General features: G+C 43.0%; 1 protein-coding gene across 1 annotated transcript; it reads right to left on the bottom strand.

The window, feature by feature from the left end:
- Window positions 1-9440: 9440 nt before the first annotated feature.
- Window positions 9441-18945, bottom strand: LOC102946923 (anterior gradient protein 3-like). The gene is made up of 8 exons (XM_007060805.4): window positions 18857-18945; window positions 17925-18071; window positions 16296-16359; window positions 15288-15340; window positions 13576-13652; window positions 12980-13043; window positions 11280-11363; window positions 9441-9520 (listed from the first exon to the last, which is right to left on the bottom strand). Exons 2-8 carry the CDS (start codon window positions 18064-18066, stop codon window positions 9471-9473), a joined length of 534 nt encoding a protein of 177 aa, XP_007060867.2. The 5' UTR covers window positions 18067-18071; window positions 18857-18945; the 3' UTR covers window positions 9441-9470.
- Between the last annotated feature and the right edge of the window lie 500 nt (window positions 18946-19445).

The following is a 19445-nucleotide window of genomic DNA, read 5'->3' as shown; positions in this document are numbered from 1 at the left end:
AATTTCAAGTCTAAACTTCCTGATGGCCAGTTTATATCCATTTGTTCTTGTGTCCACATTGGTACTGAGCTTAAATAATTCCTCTCCCTCCCTGATATTTACCCCTCTAATATATTTATAGAGAGCAATCATATCTCCCCTCAGCCTTCTTTTGGTTAGGCTAAACAAGCCAAGCTCTTTGAGTCTCCTTTCATAAAAAAGGTTTTCCATTCCTCGGATCATCCTAGTAGCCCTTCTCTGTACCTGTTCCAGTTTGAATTCATCCTTCTTAAACATGGGAACCAGAACTGCACACAATATTCCAGATGAGGTCTCACCAGTGCCTTGTATAATGGTCCTAACACCTCCTTATTTCCTTTTTCCCTTTCTTAAAAATAGGAACTATGTTAGCAATTCTGCAGTCATACGGTACAACCCCTGAGTTTACAGATTCATTAAAAATTCTTGCTAATGAGCTTGCAATTGCATGTGCCAATTCCTTTCATATTCTTGGATGAAGATTATCTGGGCCCCCCGATTTAGTCCCTATAAGCTGTTCGAGTTTGGCTTCTACCTCCAGATATGGTAATATCTACCTCCATATCCTCATTCTCATTTGTCATCCTACCATTATCCGTAAGCCCCTCGTTAGCCTACTTAAAGACTGAGGCAAAGTATTTGTTTAGATATTGGGCCATGCCTAGATTATCCTTAACCTCCACTCCATCCTCAGTGTTTAGCAGTTCCACTTCTTCTTTTTTTGTTTTCTTCTTATTTATGTGGCTATAGAACCTTTTACTGTTGCTTTTAATTCCCTTTGCAAGGTCCAACTCTACATGGCTTTTGGCCTTTCTCACTTTATCCCTACATGTTGTGACCTCAATAAGGTAGCTTTCCTTGCTGATCCCTCCCATCTTCCACTCCTTGTAGAACCTTAGAATATCAGGGTTGGAAGGGACCTCAGGAGGTCATGTAGTCCAACCCCCTGCTCAAAGCAGGACCAATCCCCAACTAAATCATCCCAGCCAGGGCTTTGTCAAGCCTGGCCTTAAAAAATAAAATATAGGCTTTCTGCTTTTTCTTAATCACCTCTCTGAGATGCTTGCTCATCCAGCTTGGTCTACAACACCTGCTTATGTATTTTTTCCCCTTTCTTGGGATGCAGGCTTCTGATAGTTTCTGCAATTTTGACGAAGTAATTCCAGGGCTCCTCCGCCTTTAGATCCACAAGTTCTTCAGTCCAATCCACTTGCCTAGCTAATTTCCTTAATTTTTTTAAGTTAGCCCTTTTGAAATCAGAAACCCTAGTCACAGATCTATTTTTGTTTATCCTTCCATTCAGTTTGAACTGAATTAGCTCATGATCGCTCGAACCAAAGTTGTCCCCTACAACCATTTCTTCTATGAGGTCTTCACTACTCACCAAAACCAAATCTAAAATGGCATCCCCTCGTCGGCTCAGCAGCTACTTGGTGAAGGAATCCATCAGCTATTGCATCCAGGAAAATCTGAGCCCTATTATTATTACTAACACTTGTCCTCCAGTCTATATCTGGTAGATAAAGTTTCCCATGATCACACAATTCCCTCAGTATTTACTTAATTAAAAACATTAAAGAGGTCTCTATCCATATGCAGATCGGATCCCGGCGGTCTATAGCACACCCCAAGCACTGTCCCAGGGGACAGTGGCTTTAGTAGCTTTCTTCCCCAATGTGATTTTTGCCCAGACTGTCTTATCCATTCTATCACTTCTTATTTCTTTACAGTCTACCTCATCATTGATGTACAATGCTACTCCACCACCTTTACCTTTATTTCTGTCTTTCCTAAACAGCACATACCCTTCAACACCTGTACTCCAGCCATGACTACTATTCCACCATGTTTCTGTTATCCCTATAATATCTGGTTTCACTTCCTGCACCAGTAGCTCTAGTTCCTCCCATTTTGTTACCTAGGCTCCTTGCATTGGTGTACATCTTAATTTTTGCTGTTTGGCTTCCGTCACATTCTTTACCTGATTAGGCACAGACATTCTACCGCCAGTATGACCTGTTGGACTGGTATCTACACTACCCTTCCTCCTTATGTCCATTCTCCTACCCACGGCTGTATCGTTTCTTACTTCATTTTCTTCCCTCTCAATTTTAAAATCTGGCGTGGAGATTACATGGACATCTCCGAACCATCTCCCCCAAATTCCTAGTTTAAAGCTCTCAATCAGTTGTGCCAGCCTCCATCCTAGAAGTCTATTTCCCTCCCTACTCAGGTGAAGTCAGCCCGAGAGAACAGTCCTCTGTCCATGAATGCTTCGCAGTGGCCATACATCCCAAAGCCCTCCTTCTAGCACCACTGCCTAAGCCATCTGTTGATAGTCATAATCTTGTCACAACTTTGTTGCCCTTCTCTAGGAACAGGCAGAATCCCACTGAAGATCACCTTAGCCTCCATTTCCTTAAGCATCTTCCCCAGCCCGGCATAGTCTCCCTCGATACGTTCCAGCGAGAATCTAGCCGTATCATTTGTTCCCACGTGAAGGATAATCAGTGGATTCTTTCCTTCTCCCACTAGGATCCTCTTCAGCCTCAGGTCCACATCCCGTATCCTAGCGCCCAGCAGACAGCACACCCTTCTGTCCTCTGGATCAGCTCTGGTTACAGGTAGTGATGAGCTGCCAAAATCTTAACAACCGGTTCCCTAGAAAAAGTTTTGATTTAAGAGAGGTGCCCCAGTATGTATTTTTTTGTACCAACAGGGTTACCGTACGTCCGCATTTTCCCGTATTTTAAAATCTAAAAATTCCTCCTGGACGGCAATTTAAGAACCCAAAAGCCTGACCTGTCTGGGAAAATACAGGTGTGTGTTAACCCTGCCTAAAGTTCTTTTTTAAAAAGATGGGCCTGAACTAGAAATGAGTTCCGTTTCACATGTGTGGGTCCCCGCCACTCCCTGGGGGTGTGCTAGGGTGACCAGATGTCCCAATTTTATAGGGACAGTCCCAATTTTGGGATCTTTTTCTTATATAGGCTCTTATTACCTCCCACCCCCTGTCCTGATTTTTCACACTTGCTGTCTGGTCACCCTAGGGTGTGCACATGTGTGGGTCCCAGCTGCTCCCTGCCCCCCCTCACTGAAGCAGGTGTGCAGGGTTACTGCCCTGGGAACTGCAGGGCACCAGTGGACGTGGGGCCAGCTGCAGACAGGGGCGTGGGGCAGGGCTGTCTGCGGGCAGGGCAGGGGGTGTGGAGCTGGCTGGAGACAGGAGGGTGCGGGGTTGGCTGGAGGCAAGGGGGTGTGGGGCTGGCTGCAGGCAGGGTAGGGGGATGCAGGGCTGGCTGGAGACGGGCTGGCTGCGGGCAGGACAGGGGGTGCGGCAGGGGCAGGCTGCGGGCAGGGTGTGCGGGGGTGGCTGGAGATGCGGGCAGAGGGTGCGCGGGTGGCTGGAGGCAGGGCAGGGGGTGCGGCAGGGGCTGATTGGAGGCAGAGCAGGGGGTGGCTGGAGGCGGGGGGTGGCTGGAGGCGGGGGCAGGGGGTTGCTGCAGTCAGGGCAGGGGGTGCGGCAGGGTGGTGGGTACTCACGGGGAGAGCAGCAGGACGCAGCCCAGGCCTAGCAGAGCAGCCAGGGACCCACCAGGCAGCAGCAGGAGCCCCAGGGCCAGGGGAGCAGCAGCAGCAGCAGCACCAGGGCTCATGTTCAGGGCCAGGCGGCAGCCCACATGGCTCCTGCAGCACAGCGCCCCTGGTGGCCGGAGGAGGAATTACATCACTTCCCGGCCGGAGCCCATCGAAGCCTCAGCGCCCCCTGCAGGGAAGCGGGTTAACAACCCGTTTGCGTGAACCGGTGCGAACCGGCCCCAGCTCACCACTGGTTACAGGCCTGTCTATCCTTCTCAGTAAGGAGTCCCCAGTCATGTAGACTTGCCTTTTCCTGGTAATGGTGCAATTCTCTGGTCTATCCCCGTTCCCCCTGGCTGCAAGTCCTCTCGATTCATATTGTCTCTTGCAATCCTCTGCAATCCATCCCATATCCTCCTGGGGCTCATATTTGGTTTTGGTATCTCCATTAACTGTTCCCCTCTTCCTATAGGACTAGCTGCTCTTCCCTTCTTGCTTGCCCTCTCACCTTCAGTGACCACCTGCTGAGCCCCTTTTCTTCCATCAGCTCTATCAGGCGGCACTTCATGCAGACAAAACTTTTTTCAGGTACCTCCTCCAGGATCATGCACATGCCACAGCTTCCACATCCAGTCATCCTCATTGTGTCTTCCACGACATGGGTCACTCCCACTACTGCCTCTGTGTCTGTCACCTAAGCCCTGTTAATCCAGGAAACACAAACCAAACCAAAACACCACCACCCACAGCAAAACAAACCCCCCACGAGCACCACAACACTGCTAGACCACCACACGCTCCCTTCACTAGCCTGTCTGTTCCTCTGCCTGGCTCTCTTAGTCTTCCCCCCCAAACTCCCCTTGCAAATTCCCGCTCAAACTCCCCTGTTACAGCTCTGTTTGCTGGCTGCTGCAGCTGTCTATGCTGCTCCCTGCCTGGCTGGCTACCTTTATAGGACCCCTAGTCAGAGAAGCCCCGACCCCTAATCAGGGCTCAGCTTCTCTCAAAGCACACTGCCCCTACCAGCCTCTACAAATACCAATACCTACAAATACCTTCTCCTCCAACAGAACTCCCACTTTTAATCTTTTATCTGCCTCATCTCAGTACAGCCCTGACAAGACTGCTTCTGGAGTATTGTATTCAGCTCTGGGCACCTCATTATAGGAAAAATTTTGTTTTTTCTTATAACTTCCTACAGTTTACCTAAGTGATTAGGGAGCTGGTGGAACTCACTTGTTCAGAAAGCTAGTTATTTAACTCTTTAATTTTTTCTAAGTGACCACCAAAAAGATGTTAGAGTCTACACATATCTGAGGGAGGTAAACTCCAAGAAGGGAGAGGAGTTAGGGTAGCACAGGGACAAATGTATGGCAACACTGAGAGAACATATTCAGGCTCGATTCAAAAGAAACTTCTTGACACTATAGACAATGTGGCAGTGAAGTCCTGAATAGGGGGTGAATGGATTTTAGAACAGGGGTTGAATGGGTCTGGCTCGGTGAGCCAGTAATTTTTGGAGGCTGCTATCATACTCCCCTCCTGTCACCCCCGCCGAAGCCTCTAGGCTTTCAGTTAAAATTTATTCCAGTCTTTATAGTAGCAAATACACAGTTCACAATCTGAAGGCTCTTTAACGTAGTGATGTCTGCCTGAGTCTGCAGACAGCCATAAAGAAGCTCAGAGATGTAAACTGCTCCCATTTACTTCCAGTGGAGAGTTGATGCTGAACCAGAACACTAATGGGAGAACATTCACTTTCCCTTCTTGCTCAAAGCAGGCAAGAAAGAAGGATGGCAATCCGCCATCAGAATACACATGAAAGAAAAGGAATAATGATAACGATCCATATGAAGATTTGCAGCACACAAAGTGGTATCTTGTTCTGGTATCTCTTAGGTGAAGCTTTGTTTGTGGGTGGAGCTTATGCATACCACTACTTTTTTCCCCTGCATTTGACCCATGGATTAGGTAACTTTAATTTCATGTTACCTAATCTGTGGATGCAGTGCAGAAAAAAGTGGTAGTACTCACGAGCTCCACCCACAAACAGAGCTCCACTCAAGAGGGTTCCATCTTTTTTTGTGCTTCTTTCTTAAGGAGTTCAGAAAAGAAGAGTTGCTGGAATGCTGAGTCTGCTGCCAAGGAAGACAACCTCAGGCTCTCATCACTAGCAAATCTATAAACCTTTATACCATATAGCTCTTGTTGCAAGTTTTAACTGACCCCCTCAAAAAAACTGACTTTGGTGATCAGTAGGGGTTAAATACCTGGCTTTGCTAAAATTCCCTTTCTGATCGTCTAGGAAAATTTATATCAAGTGAGAATAAAAATTGGCCTCCAGCCATCATGCTTGCTTCATCACTGACACAGAAAAAAAAGTTTGTTTGAAATAACTGAACATTGGTTATTCCACTGATATTAACCATTTTCTGTCTGTTTTTATTCTGCTACAGTAGCCAAATCTTGGCCATTTTTTCTCCCAGCTATTATGAAGTTCCAAACCTTCCTTTCTGTACCTGCAGCTAGACATGACATTCCTGCCCTGATCATATCTTGTCTTCCTCCCAACTGAAATCATCTTCCTTACCCATCGATCTGTCATCCACCTCTTTGAATCCTCCACTGCATCGAGGTAACATCTTCTCCTTGCCCTCTATAACTCCACCTCCATCTTTATATTCAACCTATAATCTGAGTGTTGCTCTTGACGACCCCCCGCCCCCCCACTCCTCCAGCAGTTATGCCCTCTTTGATGTCCTCTTCTACAACTATCTCCAGGTGGTTTTCCTCCATGGGCTGCCATGCATGGCCCACCCAGCCTCCACCCTTTTGTCTTTTGTCCTCCATGACACCCAAAGGAAGTGTCAGTGATCACGGTGTAACTAAGTGTGTTAAATGCATTTGTAAAAAAACCCCTAAATGTGGCAAGTCTAAACCAGCAGGTTACCACATGATTGTGCTGCTGAAATGTTGACCTTCCTTATAGATGTTTACATTCACTCATCACGTCACATCTAAATGTAGATTGTCAACAGGTAATGATCAATGGCTCCATGTCTAGTTGGCAGCCGGTATCAAGTGGAGTGCCCCAAGGGTCGGTCCTGGGGCCGGTTTTGTTCAATATCTTCATAAATGATCTGGAGGATGGTGTGGATTGCACCCTCAGCAAGTTTGCAGATGACACTAAACTTGGAGGAGAGGTAGATACGCTGGAGGGTAGGGATAGGATACAGAGGGCCCTAGACAAATTAGAGGATTGGGCCAAAAGAAATCTGATGAGGTTCAACAAGGACAAGTGCAGAGTCCTGCGCTTAGGACGGAAGAATCCAATGCACCGCTACAGACTAGGGACCAAATGGCTCGGCAGCAGTTCTTCAGAAAAGGACCTAGGGGTTACAGTGGACGAGAAGCTGGATATGAGTCAACAGTGTGCCCTTGTTGCCAAGAAGGCCAATGGCATTTTGGGATGTATATGTAGGGGCATTGCCAGCAGATCAAGGGACGTGATCGTTCCCCTCTATTCGACATTGGTGAGGCCTCATCTGGAGTACTGTCCAGTTTTGGGCCCCACACTACAAGAAGGATGTGGATAAATTGGAGAGAGTCCAGCGAAGGGCAACAAAAATGATTAGGGGACTGGAACACATGAGTTATGAGGAGAGGCTGAGGGAACTGGGATTGTTTAGTCTGCGGAAGAGAAGAATGAGGGGGGGTTTGATAGCTGCTTTCAACTACCTGAGAGGTGGTTCCAGAGAGGATGGTTCTAGACTATTCTCAGTGGTAGAAGAGGACAGGACAAGGAGTAATGGTCTCAAGTTGCAGTGGGGGAGGTTTAGGTTGGATATTAGGAAAAACTTTTTCACTAGGAGGGTGGTGAAACACTGGAATGCGTTACCTAGGGAGGTGGTGGAATCTCCTTCCTTAGATATTTTTAAGGTCAGGCTTGACAAAGCCCTAGCTGAGATGATTTAGTTGGGGATTGGTCCTGCTTTGAGCAGGGGGTTGGACTAGATGACCTCCTGAGGTCCCTTCCAACCCTGATATTCTGTGAACTCTCCAGTTCAGGGGCACTATCTCTGTTTGTGTGGATGCTGTAAAATATACTTCAATAAACCTAGATCTTTATTCTCATCCCACTGCTCCCTAGAAATGCTAATGTAATTTAGAGAACGTTCTTAATGCCAAAAAAAGTTGAATTTTTAAAGAGATTTCATAGCCTTGTGTTTTCCTCTGAGATACTTATCGCAGGGATCAGGTTCTGTTTTTCTCTTTGAACATAAGTGTGGGTTTGGTCTGAAAAGTGATCATGTAAACATGACTGCGATGGTTTGAGATATTTGGAATCTATTCTGCCTCTGGGACGGTGAATAAAGTAATTAAAGATTCAGCAATAAGAACTTGGTCATGTGTGACCCAAAAATAATCTCTGATTTTCAGATCTGAATCTCAGGTTGCAGAACTGGCAGTTAAATTAAATCGTTATGAATTGAGCAAATTTGATGGGAATCATAAGCATGGAACTCCACACTGTTATTCCCAGTCACTTTTCTGAGTGTAGCCATGCTTATATCAACCAACCAACCATGTAAAGGATTTAAAAAAAAGTTGGACTGGAAAGAAAATCAACTGAAGATGCTTTTGTGTTGTTCTTTGAATGATAGTAAAGACTTGGTGTTTTTAAAAACAGGTAACATTTCTGAGACCTACATTAGTCATGGTGGAAATTCACAATGTAATGTGATACCTTGCTCTTACCGAATGCTTTTCATCAGTAGATCTCAAAGCACTTTACAGAGGAGGTCAGCATCATTATTGCCATTTAATGGAGGGGGAAACAGACATAGGAAGTGATTTTTGCCCAAGGTCACCCAGTAGGCTATTAGGTAAGGGGTAAGTACAAAACTTGGAAAATGTATACAGCTTGCCCTTGTGTGCATTTTAATCTGTTTAGAATTTTACACATCTTAATTTTTACTACACAACTATGAAAGAGTATATTTAACCATAGCTACCTTCTGTGTCGAGAACGTAAGCAAGATGACATGAAAAAAGTAAAGCAGACTTACAGCTTATAAAAGACTCATATGGTAGATGTGTCCAATCAGAGTACTGGGATGTGATTCATAACCAACTATTAGGCTGTTGGATGTTTATTACCAAAGAAAACATTGGTTAATCTTCTCTTGGAGCTTTCTAGCAGAAATGGTCACGTGCAAAGAAATGAAGAATTACTCATTTGCGAGATTTGTTAGCAGCTTCTCATGGGAAGAAGAAACCAATAGCCCATAATTTGAGAGAAATGATTAAAATATAGGTTTATGTTTTGGAAAAATTAATGGAAGTATATACCCTCCAAAATACAGAGCAGAAATGGATACTTAGATATTTGGTTACTATTTATTCAATAATTAAAGTAAACTGGCCCACAAAAAAACATTGCATTTGACACTTTTTTAAAATATTAAGTTTGAAAGACATCAGACATGAGCAAAAACAGAATCCTGATGCTTGAATAGTGATTTGTAAACTTGCTAACTTCCTAAATAAACAGTTACTTACAAGAAAGAAGTGTACTGTTCAGATGTTCCCTGTCCAGCACACAGGGTTCACATAAGCTTGACTTTGCCATAGAGTTATTTCAGAGAAGATTGAATGTATTCTAGTCTAATCCCTCAGTACCACCACTTCCTCTATATTAACCTTTTTTGAAAAAGCCACTATGTACAGAACATTTGAAAATGCACTAATGCCACTAAACTTCCAGATTTGTATTTTCATGTTTTCTGCACTATCAGGGTTGTCAAACCCTGGCTTTTGCTGTGCAATCTGTCCACTTCCCTGGCATGTGTAGATCTGGTCAGGCCCGTTGTTCATAGTTCAGTGTGGAGAAGTGTCTTTGCTCGTCTCATGTTTTCAATCACTGTAGAAAATACTTGAGTTACTGAAAGCACTGACATGTGTTGCTGTGTGCACTTGTTAATGTGCAGTACAGAACAGATGGCTACATTATGTGGGAGTGAGAAATAAGACTATACTATGCTTTGAATCTCCTGACTTTTAAATGGTTAGTCTGCAAAAAGAAAAGGAGTACTTGTGGCACCTTAGAGACTAACAAATTTATTTGAGCATAAGCTTTCGTGAGCTACAGCTCACTTCATTGGATGCATTCAGTGGAAAATACAGTGGGGAGATTTATATACATAGAGAACATGAAACAATGGGTGTTACCATACACATTGTAACGAGAGTGATCATTTAAGGTGAGCTATTACCAGCAGGAGAGCCGGGGCGGGGGGGGGGGGACCTTTTCGTAGTGATAATCAAGGTGGGCCATTTCCAGCAGTTGACAAGAACGTTTGAGGAACGGTGGAGGGGGGAATAGTTTTACTTTGTCTAATGACCCATCCATTCCCAGTCTCTATTCAAGCCTAACTTAATTGTGTCCAGTTTGCAAATTCATTCCAATTCAGCAGTCTCTCGTTGGAGTCTGTTTTTGAAGTTTTTTTGTTGAAGAATTGCAACTTTTAGGTCTGTAATCGAGTGACCAGAGAGAACACTGTTCCTCAGACATTCTTGTCAACTGCTGGAAATGGCCCACCTTGATTATCACTACAAAAGGTTCCCTCTCCCCCCCCCCACCCCTTCCGCTCTCCTGCTGGTAATAGCTCACCTTAAGTGATCACTCTCATTACAGTGTGTATGATAACACCCATTGTTTCATGTTCTCTATGTATATAAATCTCCCCACTGTATTTTCCACTGAATGCATCCAATGAAGTGAGCTGTAGCTCATGAAAGCTTATGCTCAAATAAATTTGTTAGTCTCTAAGGTGCCACAAGTACTCCTTTTCTTTTTACACACACTTCTGTTTTAATCAGTATTTCAGTAGCAGAGTTTGTAACCTTGAAACAGAGCAATTCAATTAACATATTACTGACCTGCACAAGTGCACTGTTGCCAATGCTTGTGATTTTTCTTTATCATAGGTTTTAAAATGATTGATCTTTTTCTTAAAGTCCCAGCTCCTTGAGTTATGTGACTGTGACAATCTCATCTTTCATTTTACAAAATAAGTTTCTAGCCCTCATGGTTTCAGAGAAAAGCTTGAAAATGATCTGCCAGGTACCGTAAAGGTTTTAAAACCAGAAGGCAGAGAGAGAACCCAAAATACAACTTTAAAGACCTCGTGGTTTTTTAAGGGGCAGTCTCATTATATTAACACTCAGGATTGGTAATATTGCAAGTGGGAATCGTTATGCACTTTAGTGACTTAGGTGATAGAAATTTCAAACTGAGTCAATTTCAAACTAATACTGAAGTTTGCAAAAACCTTGAACGCAAGCAGGTAAGCTGCCGTGGCCCGCACAGTCTATGACATCTCTAGAACCAGCTTCCTGAGGAAGTTTTCAGAGGTTCAGATCGTGTCAGGGAAGTTGTCAGAAATAAACAGCTCAGCTTTCCAGCAATACTCAAAGGCACTTGTTCCCATTGAGGGTTAATGAACAAAGCAAACATAATATTTCGAAAACAAGCTGTTTGAGAGGACGTTCCATTAAAATAGGTCCCTTTTCAAAAATTAAACTCTTAAATCCTTATTTCTTTATAAATACCATGTCTTGTTATAAGCTTGAGATGAAACTAACACTGTTTCATGTAAAATGTTGCTTATTTCACTCACAGTTTGAAATATCTTCTGGTTCATATGCATACATTTTGTTCTTATACTTTCCTGTCAGATCGGCTCGAACTGTCATAGAGGGATCTTTAGGAGGGGAAAAGTCCAAAATGTTAGCAATGGAGGTCTTTAGGAAGGAGCAGTGCTGCTTAATTTTGGGGGGTGGGTGGGGGTGGAGGGAGGAGAGGGGAGAGATTCAAGCCTTTAAAAACGGTGTTCATTAGCACAGCACTCTGACGCTGTGTTTAGGTTAGGGTTTCTCAGGGAAAAGTTTTTGGTGGCCTCAGAGTGCAGCCATGAACTCTTGCCGGTGGCTGCTCTCACACTTTTTCCTAAAATACTTAATTAGCTTTAGGAAAGCCAAATAAATATGCACACATTCACATCCAAATGATTGAAATTTATTTATTGCTGGCTAGTAAGTCTGTTGTGAAAAGTGATATTAATAAACATACAAGTATCACTTTTCACAGCAGACTTAATGAGCCCTGGCAGGCCTTGGGACAAATTAAGCCCTGGCTGGAGGGTTGGGGGAGGCAGTGTGGGGCTGGAGCCTGAAGTCCTGGGCCCAGAGCCCGAAGCCCCATGGCCGGAGGACAGGGTCCAGGGACAGAGCCTGAAGCCATTTGGCCGGAGCCTGGGGCCTACCACTGTGCAGCCAGAGCCCAGGACTGGAGCCTGAAGCCTTGCAGCCAGAGCTTGCTGCCCTGCTACCCGAGGGCTGAAACCCAAAGCTTGGGAAGGTGGGGAACTCACTGGCTGCCTGCTCCTACAATATTCTGCTCCAGGTCACTCCACATGGGGGCAGGGCCCAACCCTGCTGCTGGCCCCAGTAACCAACACCAGGGTGGTACATCCAGGAGCAACAGGGAGGGGGAGGGATTTCTACTTTGCCCTCCCCCCCTTCACAGCCCAGGAAGCTGTGGCTGCAAGTAAAGCCCCTGGTAGCCACATCTGAGAAACACTTTAGGCTAACAGCCCTGTGGATCTCAGAGCTTAATCTCTGCCTTAGATTGGCTCTTGGACAATAAACTGGTTAGATGCATCTGAACTGCCATTCTGAGCTTAGTAATGACGCCAGGTCATTAAAAAGGGTCGGTCTTTGTCCCATTCATGCCCAACAATCTCACATTGGGTTTCCCCTGGAACTATTGCTTATGAGGCTAGACCCTGTCCCTGGGAAGCCCAATGAATCCTTAATAAATATTCAGATATATGCAGAGAGTCTAATGCTTATCTGTTTTCACACACTACAGCATGGTGCCACATTGGGTCTGTATCATGTGTGTATATAGGACCAGCTCCTTAATTGGTATAAGTTGGTATGTTGATGTCAGTGGCGCTACACTGATTTATACCAACTGAGGATTTGGCCCATGGTGGCCAACATTTAAATACAGTGACTACTGATTTTTGGGTGGCCAACTTTACACCTTAAAGGAGCCCAATTTTCAGACAGTGCTGAGCAGCCATCCTCTGAAAAGCAAATCTTTTTAAAATGTCTCAGGTTAGGCAAGAAAAATCACTAACCACTTTTTCAAGTCTTGGTCGTAATGTCCTGCAGCTTTAAAAACCAAACCTTAACTATTTAAGTATAACTTGGAGAAATGTGGGTTTCCTGCTGACCAAGCAAGAAATCTGTGCTACACATCACACAAGGCAATTGTTCCATTTTGATTATCACAAAGAATTGGGAAGCTCACCGACAAAGAGGATCCTAGGGACATAGTGGCCATCAGGGGCCAGGTTGTCATCTGTGCTCGAATGCTGAAAGAAAGTTAATTTTTTTTGTGATAGGTCATTATCAGAACAGCTGTCACATCAGTCAAAGCAACAGAAATGGAACAAACTAATCAGTCGTCTTTATTTCGCTTCAAGTACAATTTGTGGGGTGGTCTATGGAGTCTCCCTTCTCCCCCTGCATATAACACAGCACCAATAGTTACATAGGGCTTGCTGTGTTGGATCAGAACAAGGTCCCACTCAATTCAGTATTCTGTTACTGACCATGACCTGCTGATAGAGGTCCTAAGAAACCTAAGAAAACTATTTGAGACTAGATAACATAAATATATCTGGATTTGAGAGTAGTAATGTCTCTGTCTTCTCCTCCTAAAAAAGGAATTTTTACCAAACCCTGTTGTGGGTTTCCAGCAACTTGGAAACCAGATATTTGAATGAAAATAAAATAATTAATAAAAAAGCCCAAAGAAGTAAATTTCTGATTTGTTATTAAGACTCTTTATTCTGCTTCCCATCATATATTTTGATAATTATGACTTTTAAATTATGATCTTACCACCAGATTAAGCATAATAAAATCCTCTTGAGCCATCTTTTGGATCTCTGGGCTGGAAACAAAAGCTTTCTTTAAAGCTAAAAACAAAAAAAATAATTTAGGTGGGGAATTTGATCTGCAGCTCACTGTTTTCCACTCCGGTGTATGTTTTATATCCACTTATAGTGTTCCTAAAACCATCAATTTATGGTTAACATCTTCAGACTATCACATGCACATGTTAGATGAGGCTTGGATAATTCAGGTCTAATAAACTAAGCAGCAGAAAAAAAGATCTCTTGTTTGCCTGTGAAGCTAGTTGCTGCTTGATGTAATGTAAAATAGTTCATTCCCTTTGTGGGACTCAATCATAAATCTAACTTGACTTCCTCCAGTAGTCACTGGCATTACAAGACAGAATAGGAATCATGCATGTATATATGTTTTATGCTGCATAGAACTAAAACCACTATAATAACAAATACTTAAAATGTTGCAGGAAATACTGAGGTCAGAATTTACATGTGATCCTCAATTTGTTCTGAATGACCTACAGTGGGATGAAAATCTAATAGAGCAGTGAATCTTCTCAGCTTTTCTTTGGCAAAAAAGGATCTTCCTAGATAATGGAAAGGTACCAATATTCCCTCTTGGAATGACTGACTGGTTTATAAATATAAATGGCCTTGAAGGCTCGAAGGTCCTGTCTTAAAATGCCACACCAGACTGCGGTCTCAGGCCTTATGGTGGCATTATAGAGCAATTAGAAGTCACTGCACTTCTAAGAGATGCCATCCTACAGATGAGATGTTACATTTGGAGAGAAGTCCCATCTAAAGTTATTCTAGATGTTTTAGACCACGTTGATCAGAGAATGGCTGTTGCAGGTCATTGGCAAGTCACTTCTTTACCAATATCTAACTCATCCCATTTTCAGAATACCATAAGCATGAAGGTCCCTTTATCAATAATAAAAATAATTAGAGGTGGCGCAGCTAGCGATGCCTGTAATTAAGGTTGCATGACACTTGCCATTCTGGCCCTGTTCTGTACTTGCTTATTATTTTGCCAAACTTCAGCTGTTAGGGCTGAAATTTCTCATGCTAATTGTGAATTGAGGAGCCAGAGCTCTGCTGGACCACCTCTCTGCGCAGAGATGGGAAAGCACAGGGAGAGAACACACCAAACACGCAAGCCAAGTAACAACATCACGGTTGCAAAGTCAAACACCCCAAAGTTAGGAAATGCCCAAATTAATATTTTTGCCCCCTTGTCCCATATGTGATGATGCGATCTTTAATGATATGATCACATACTGTTTTTGTGATGTTGTATATACTACATAACTATGAAACAAATAACAGAATATCTGAGCCATTTTTCTAATAAAATTATAATCCCTGATTAATATAAATTGAGCTTTACCCTGGCTGGGTCTGGGTGAAAGAAGATGCAATGACTTCATGTCCCTTGTCAGTGTCCTCTGAGGAAGTTTAGGTGCCAAGGCTATTTTGGATGCTGATCCAAAAAGCTAACAGGTTTACCCTCCATAAACAGTGCCTCAGCCACTGAAGTTTTGACCTAAAGCAGGTTGCTAAAAAGGTGTTATGGACCTTTTATTCCATACTCTTATCTATAAGCCAAGCAGAGTTAATTGCTCCTGTTTTGGAGGATGTTTCAGGAGGTCTTAGAAGGGGTTCAGATTGATTTAGAAGGGTTTCCTTTTTTCTCACCTTGGCTATAAGGGCATTCTTCTAAGTGGTGGATGATCATCAGAGGTTTCTTGCTAAAAGAACATGAAAAAGGTGGCATGTCAGATCATTTATAGAAAACACTAACATATAAGCAACTATGTTGTTACAGGGCTATAATTGCATTGGGGTTCTGATGCTGCTAAAAACCACATCCAGGAACTATGAGAAGAGCTTGGTTGGCTTGTCAGTGGATCTTCCAAGTATACTTCCCATACTAAGGTTTTGTGCATTGCTTAGCTGTTATAAGTGAAATGTCCCTTCATATTCCAAGTCACAACAATATGGCTATTCGATCATATGGCTGCGATGATATACAAAGAAAGGATTATGTACAAGGGTTCTAGTGAAACCGTAATACGCAAATGAAGTTTAATGAAACCAGGATGGAACTACATTCCTATAACTCTCTTCAGCCTGATTGATTTTATAGTATAGAAGTCCAAGACTTTTGAAGTGTGAAAGTTTTGAAGCATGAAAGCTTTCAGTTAGAGCAGCAACTGTATTAAAATTAATCTGATAAATACTGTGGACCCAATCCTGCAAGGTGCTCATCTCCTGGGAGGTCACCTCCCACCGAAGTTCTATTCAGCTGTTCTTTAAATCAACAGGATTGAAAGGCACTTGTCGTCTTGGAGAATCAGGCTTGTACAAGGAAGACAAAGATGAGTCTTTGTCAGGGTGTCAAATGACATAAGTGGAACTGTAGTTCCTAGAATGTTCGTGAGCTTTAGTTTTTCCAAAGCCGCTGTGGGCAGGGGTTGCTTTTTACAATATATTGGTACAGTGCCTAGCTTCAATGGAGTATCAGTTCTGAGTAGGGCTCGCTCACTGCTGGAATACAAATCAACCATAACACAATCATAGTCAATGGTTTTAGCATCATATTAGCACATTTTGCCGATTTAAACAATAGCTTCTTGTAGAATTATCACCAGTGTCCCTAAGTAAACCCTTTTATGATGCAGCAAAAGAATAACTAAAGATTACCTGTTTCTTGATATAGCTAAAGCTTCTTCATATGTCTGAACCCATTCAATTTCATCACCCCATCCTATAGAGAAGATAGATTGATTAATTTCTTTTGTGTACAAATGGTACAGTTGATCTCTGGAGCAGGTGGATGTCCACACTTTGCTGACCAATGTCGCCAAAGGCTAAATGTTGTCTACTACTCATCACTCCTGTTATCCAGGACAAAGGGGAATGAAGAACTTGGAATCTCTCTGGGGGGTGAAGCTTGGAAATAAAAGTTTGGAACCACATAAAATGCATTTAAGCTCTGCCCAGTCTATGTCTTACCTGCAGAGTATTGAACAATTTCCACCAGACACCTGGTAGACTACGGGATAGGAAAGTTACTCTTCTACAGATGCAGCCACTCACCTGCTTCACTAACACACATGCTTTTGTTCTACTAGATGATGCCTCCAGGTGGACACTCATCTGTACTCCCTTTTCACAAGCACTAAACTATTCCATTATCCCTTCATTTAAAACATCTCCTTTCATGGAGGATGGCCCCATTCTATACATCTTTTTCTTTATCCACACTACAATAATGAACCCATTTACTTAGCATACAATGGGTATAGGAATAAGAGTTGCCACAATTCATAAATGCCTTCCAATCTCTTCCTTGTCTCCTTTTTTGTAATAATCCTTTTTTTCCTCTGTATGTGTCTATGTGAAGACTGGGACCTTTGTGGTCTTACTAGATTTACTCATTTTCTTGATAAGACCAGTCAGATATATGCCTTTGATCAATTATATGACAATTACCCAAATATACATTATTTCAATATTTCCAAACGTCTACATTTTACAGGACAGTTGTGCTTTAGTGATTAGATACACACCAACTTTGAAGAACATTTAAGAAATCTAACAACAGAAGCAGGTTATCAAAAATCTACACAATACTTTTCAAAACTGATGACTTCCGCTCTACAAATATTGCTGTCCTCCCCCCTTGTCTCCGGTCTTGTGCCTAGCCCCTAGGAAGGAAAGATGCTGCCCTGACTCTCAGCAGAGGAGCAGTTCAGGAAAGGAAGAGTGGAGCTGGCTGCAGTCAGGAGCCATAGCTGCAGATGTCTGCCTGCCAAGATGGGCAGGAGGGGATGGCACAAGTGAACCTCCTGGCAGAAGGCTACATTTGCTTCCTGCCTACATGGAGTTTAACCTCTAAGTAGTGGATTGGCAGCCAGCAGGATGGGCAGGGTGAGCAACTTCAGACTCCCCTCCCTCCCCTTCATAGCCCATCTAGATTTGGGTCTGGAAGCACTGTAGTCCCATACAAGCTGAAAGCTGGGGAAGATATCCCAACCTCCCCAAGGGCCAGAGGCAGGATTTATTGGCCTTCAGGGCCCAATCAAAGTTCACCTCTTTAAGTAATGGTTTGGGACTATATTTCTGAATGTCAGTGAGGGAAGGTCTCCCAGCCACTGACTGTAAATATTGGGAAGCAACAGAAGTCATTTGACTACCTGGGTGCATGGGTGATATTCATGTTTATACATTATTTTTGCTAAGGTAAGATGCCCAGAAGTTATGTAGATGGGCATCACATGGAAATGCTAATAAAGATAAATGCTGTGCTCAGAGACTTCACCATCTCACCTCGGGAGAGAGTTTGAGGCATCCTTATCCGCGTGACGTTCTCCTCCTCCTCCTGCTCAGGGACTTTCTGTAGTTTTCTCTGGGCAGCTACCACCAGGGCATTGCAGAGGAGGAGAGAACACAGTAACTGAAAGGAGTGCATGTTTTCTGGAAAGTAAATTCAGAAGTGTCTAGTGTTAAGAGAGAAAATCTTTAGACAGCTTCTGCATAAGACAATACAACTTTGAAATGCCTATAAGCCATGTCTCATGGACACCTCACTTCAGCAGAAGTTACTCAAGAAGCATTGTTTCTGGTCAGAGCACCTTGTTTCCTTATTGTTGGAGCAAGCAATTATGAATAACTCAACAGGATCTTGGGTCTCCATCTATACTGAGCCACGGGATCTTGGACTTTAGCGATCCACTCAAGAAAACTAGAGGAGCTTTCCTGCATTGACAGACATTTCTACATATCTTATTACAACTGCACCTCTGAATTTTTTCTTTCACTTGGAGGTCAAAAGTTTCCAACCTCATTGCCTAAAAATAGGCTTCCAAGTCCACTTTAATCAAAGTGGCCTGGTTTTCAGAGGTGTGCTGGTCACTTGTGTGCTGGGGTTGCTCAGCAACTCTGAACACTAAGACTTTCTATTCATATGCTTGTAGCCAAAAATGAATCAGCTACATTTGACAATGTTGGTTTGACATTGCTTCATGGATCTGTGTTGTCAGATACCCCAGCAACAATCCTTTACAGCTCTTGAAATAATTTTTTTTACAGATTTTTACTTATTTTAATTTCTTTGTTACAGTTTTTAACCTACAGAATAGCAATGACAGCTGTAGGAACTTCAGCAAGGAGCACACGTACACCTTGGAAAGGAAATGCATATCCTTTTCAGGAAAAAGACAGTCCTATAAAAATGCATTTTCTTAGAATGATTTTCTCACCTGGAACCTTAGGCTGAGGTCTCGGAGCAGAGAGTGAAAATGCACCTCTTCCAGTTACTCATCTGCAGTAGGAATAAGTAAGCTAGCAGCTATTTATACCCCTGTATTTGCTCAGTTAGTGAGGATGAATGTCAACTGAAATTCCAGGATATCCTGCTCCTGACAAAGCGCAGAACAACCTTTCTACAATAGCTTTCTTTTAATCGACACAGCCGTGTGCTTGGTTTTAATCATGGGATAATGATTAATGAAAGTATTCACTATAGTGTTTATACTAGACACACCTTCGTCTATCATATTTGCTTCCCTAAGTATGGGCTATGTGTCTCTAAGCCACGAGCTGGTCTAAGATTTTGGTCTAAATGCATATGAAAAGTTTATTAAGAGGAAGTCATATATGTAATTTCTTTTTTTAGTTTCATAAATTCTTCCAAAGAGTTAGTGTCATTTCTGTTCAAATCCACTTGAATAACTTTTTCAATGGATATTGTTTGTTAGCATTCTGCAGCATCTCAAAGGTGCCTTATAATGTAATCAATTCTGTTTTCATTTTTGTATATTACCATAGCTTCAGCTACACAGGACTGAA

The sequence above is a fragment of the Chelonia mydas genome, chromosome 11 (assembly GCF_015237465.2).
Source record: "Chelonia mydas isolate rCheMyd1 chromosome 11, rCheMyd1.pri.v2, whole genome shotgun sequence".
NCBI lineage: Eukaryota > Metazoa > Chordata > Testudines > Cheloniidae > Chelonia > Chelonia mydas.
The sequence above is the reverse complement of the archived record's forward strand: the minus strand, read 5'-3'. Positions and strand labels throughout refer to the sequence as shown.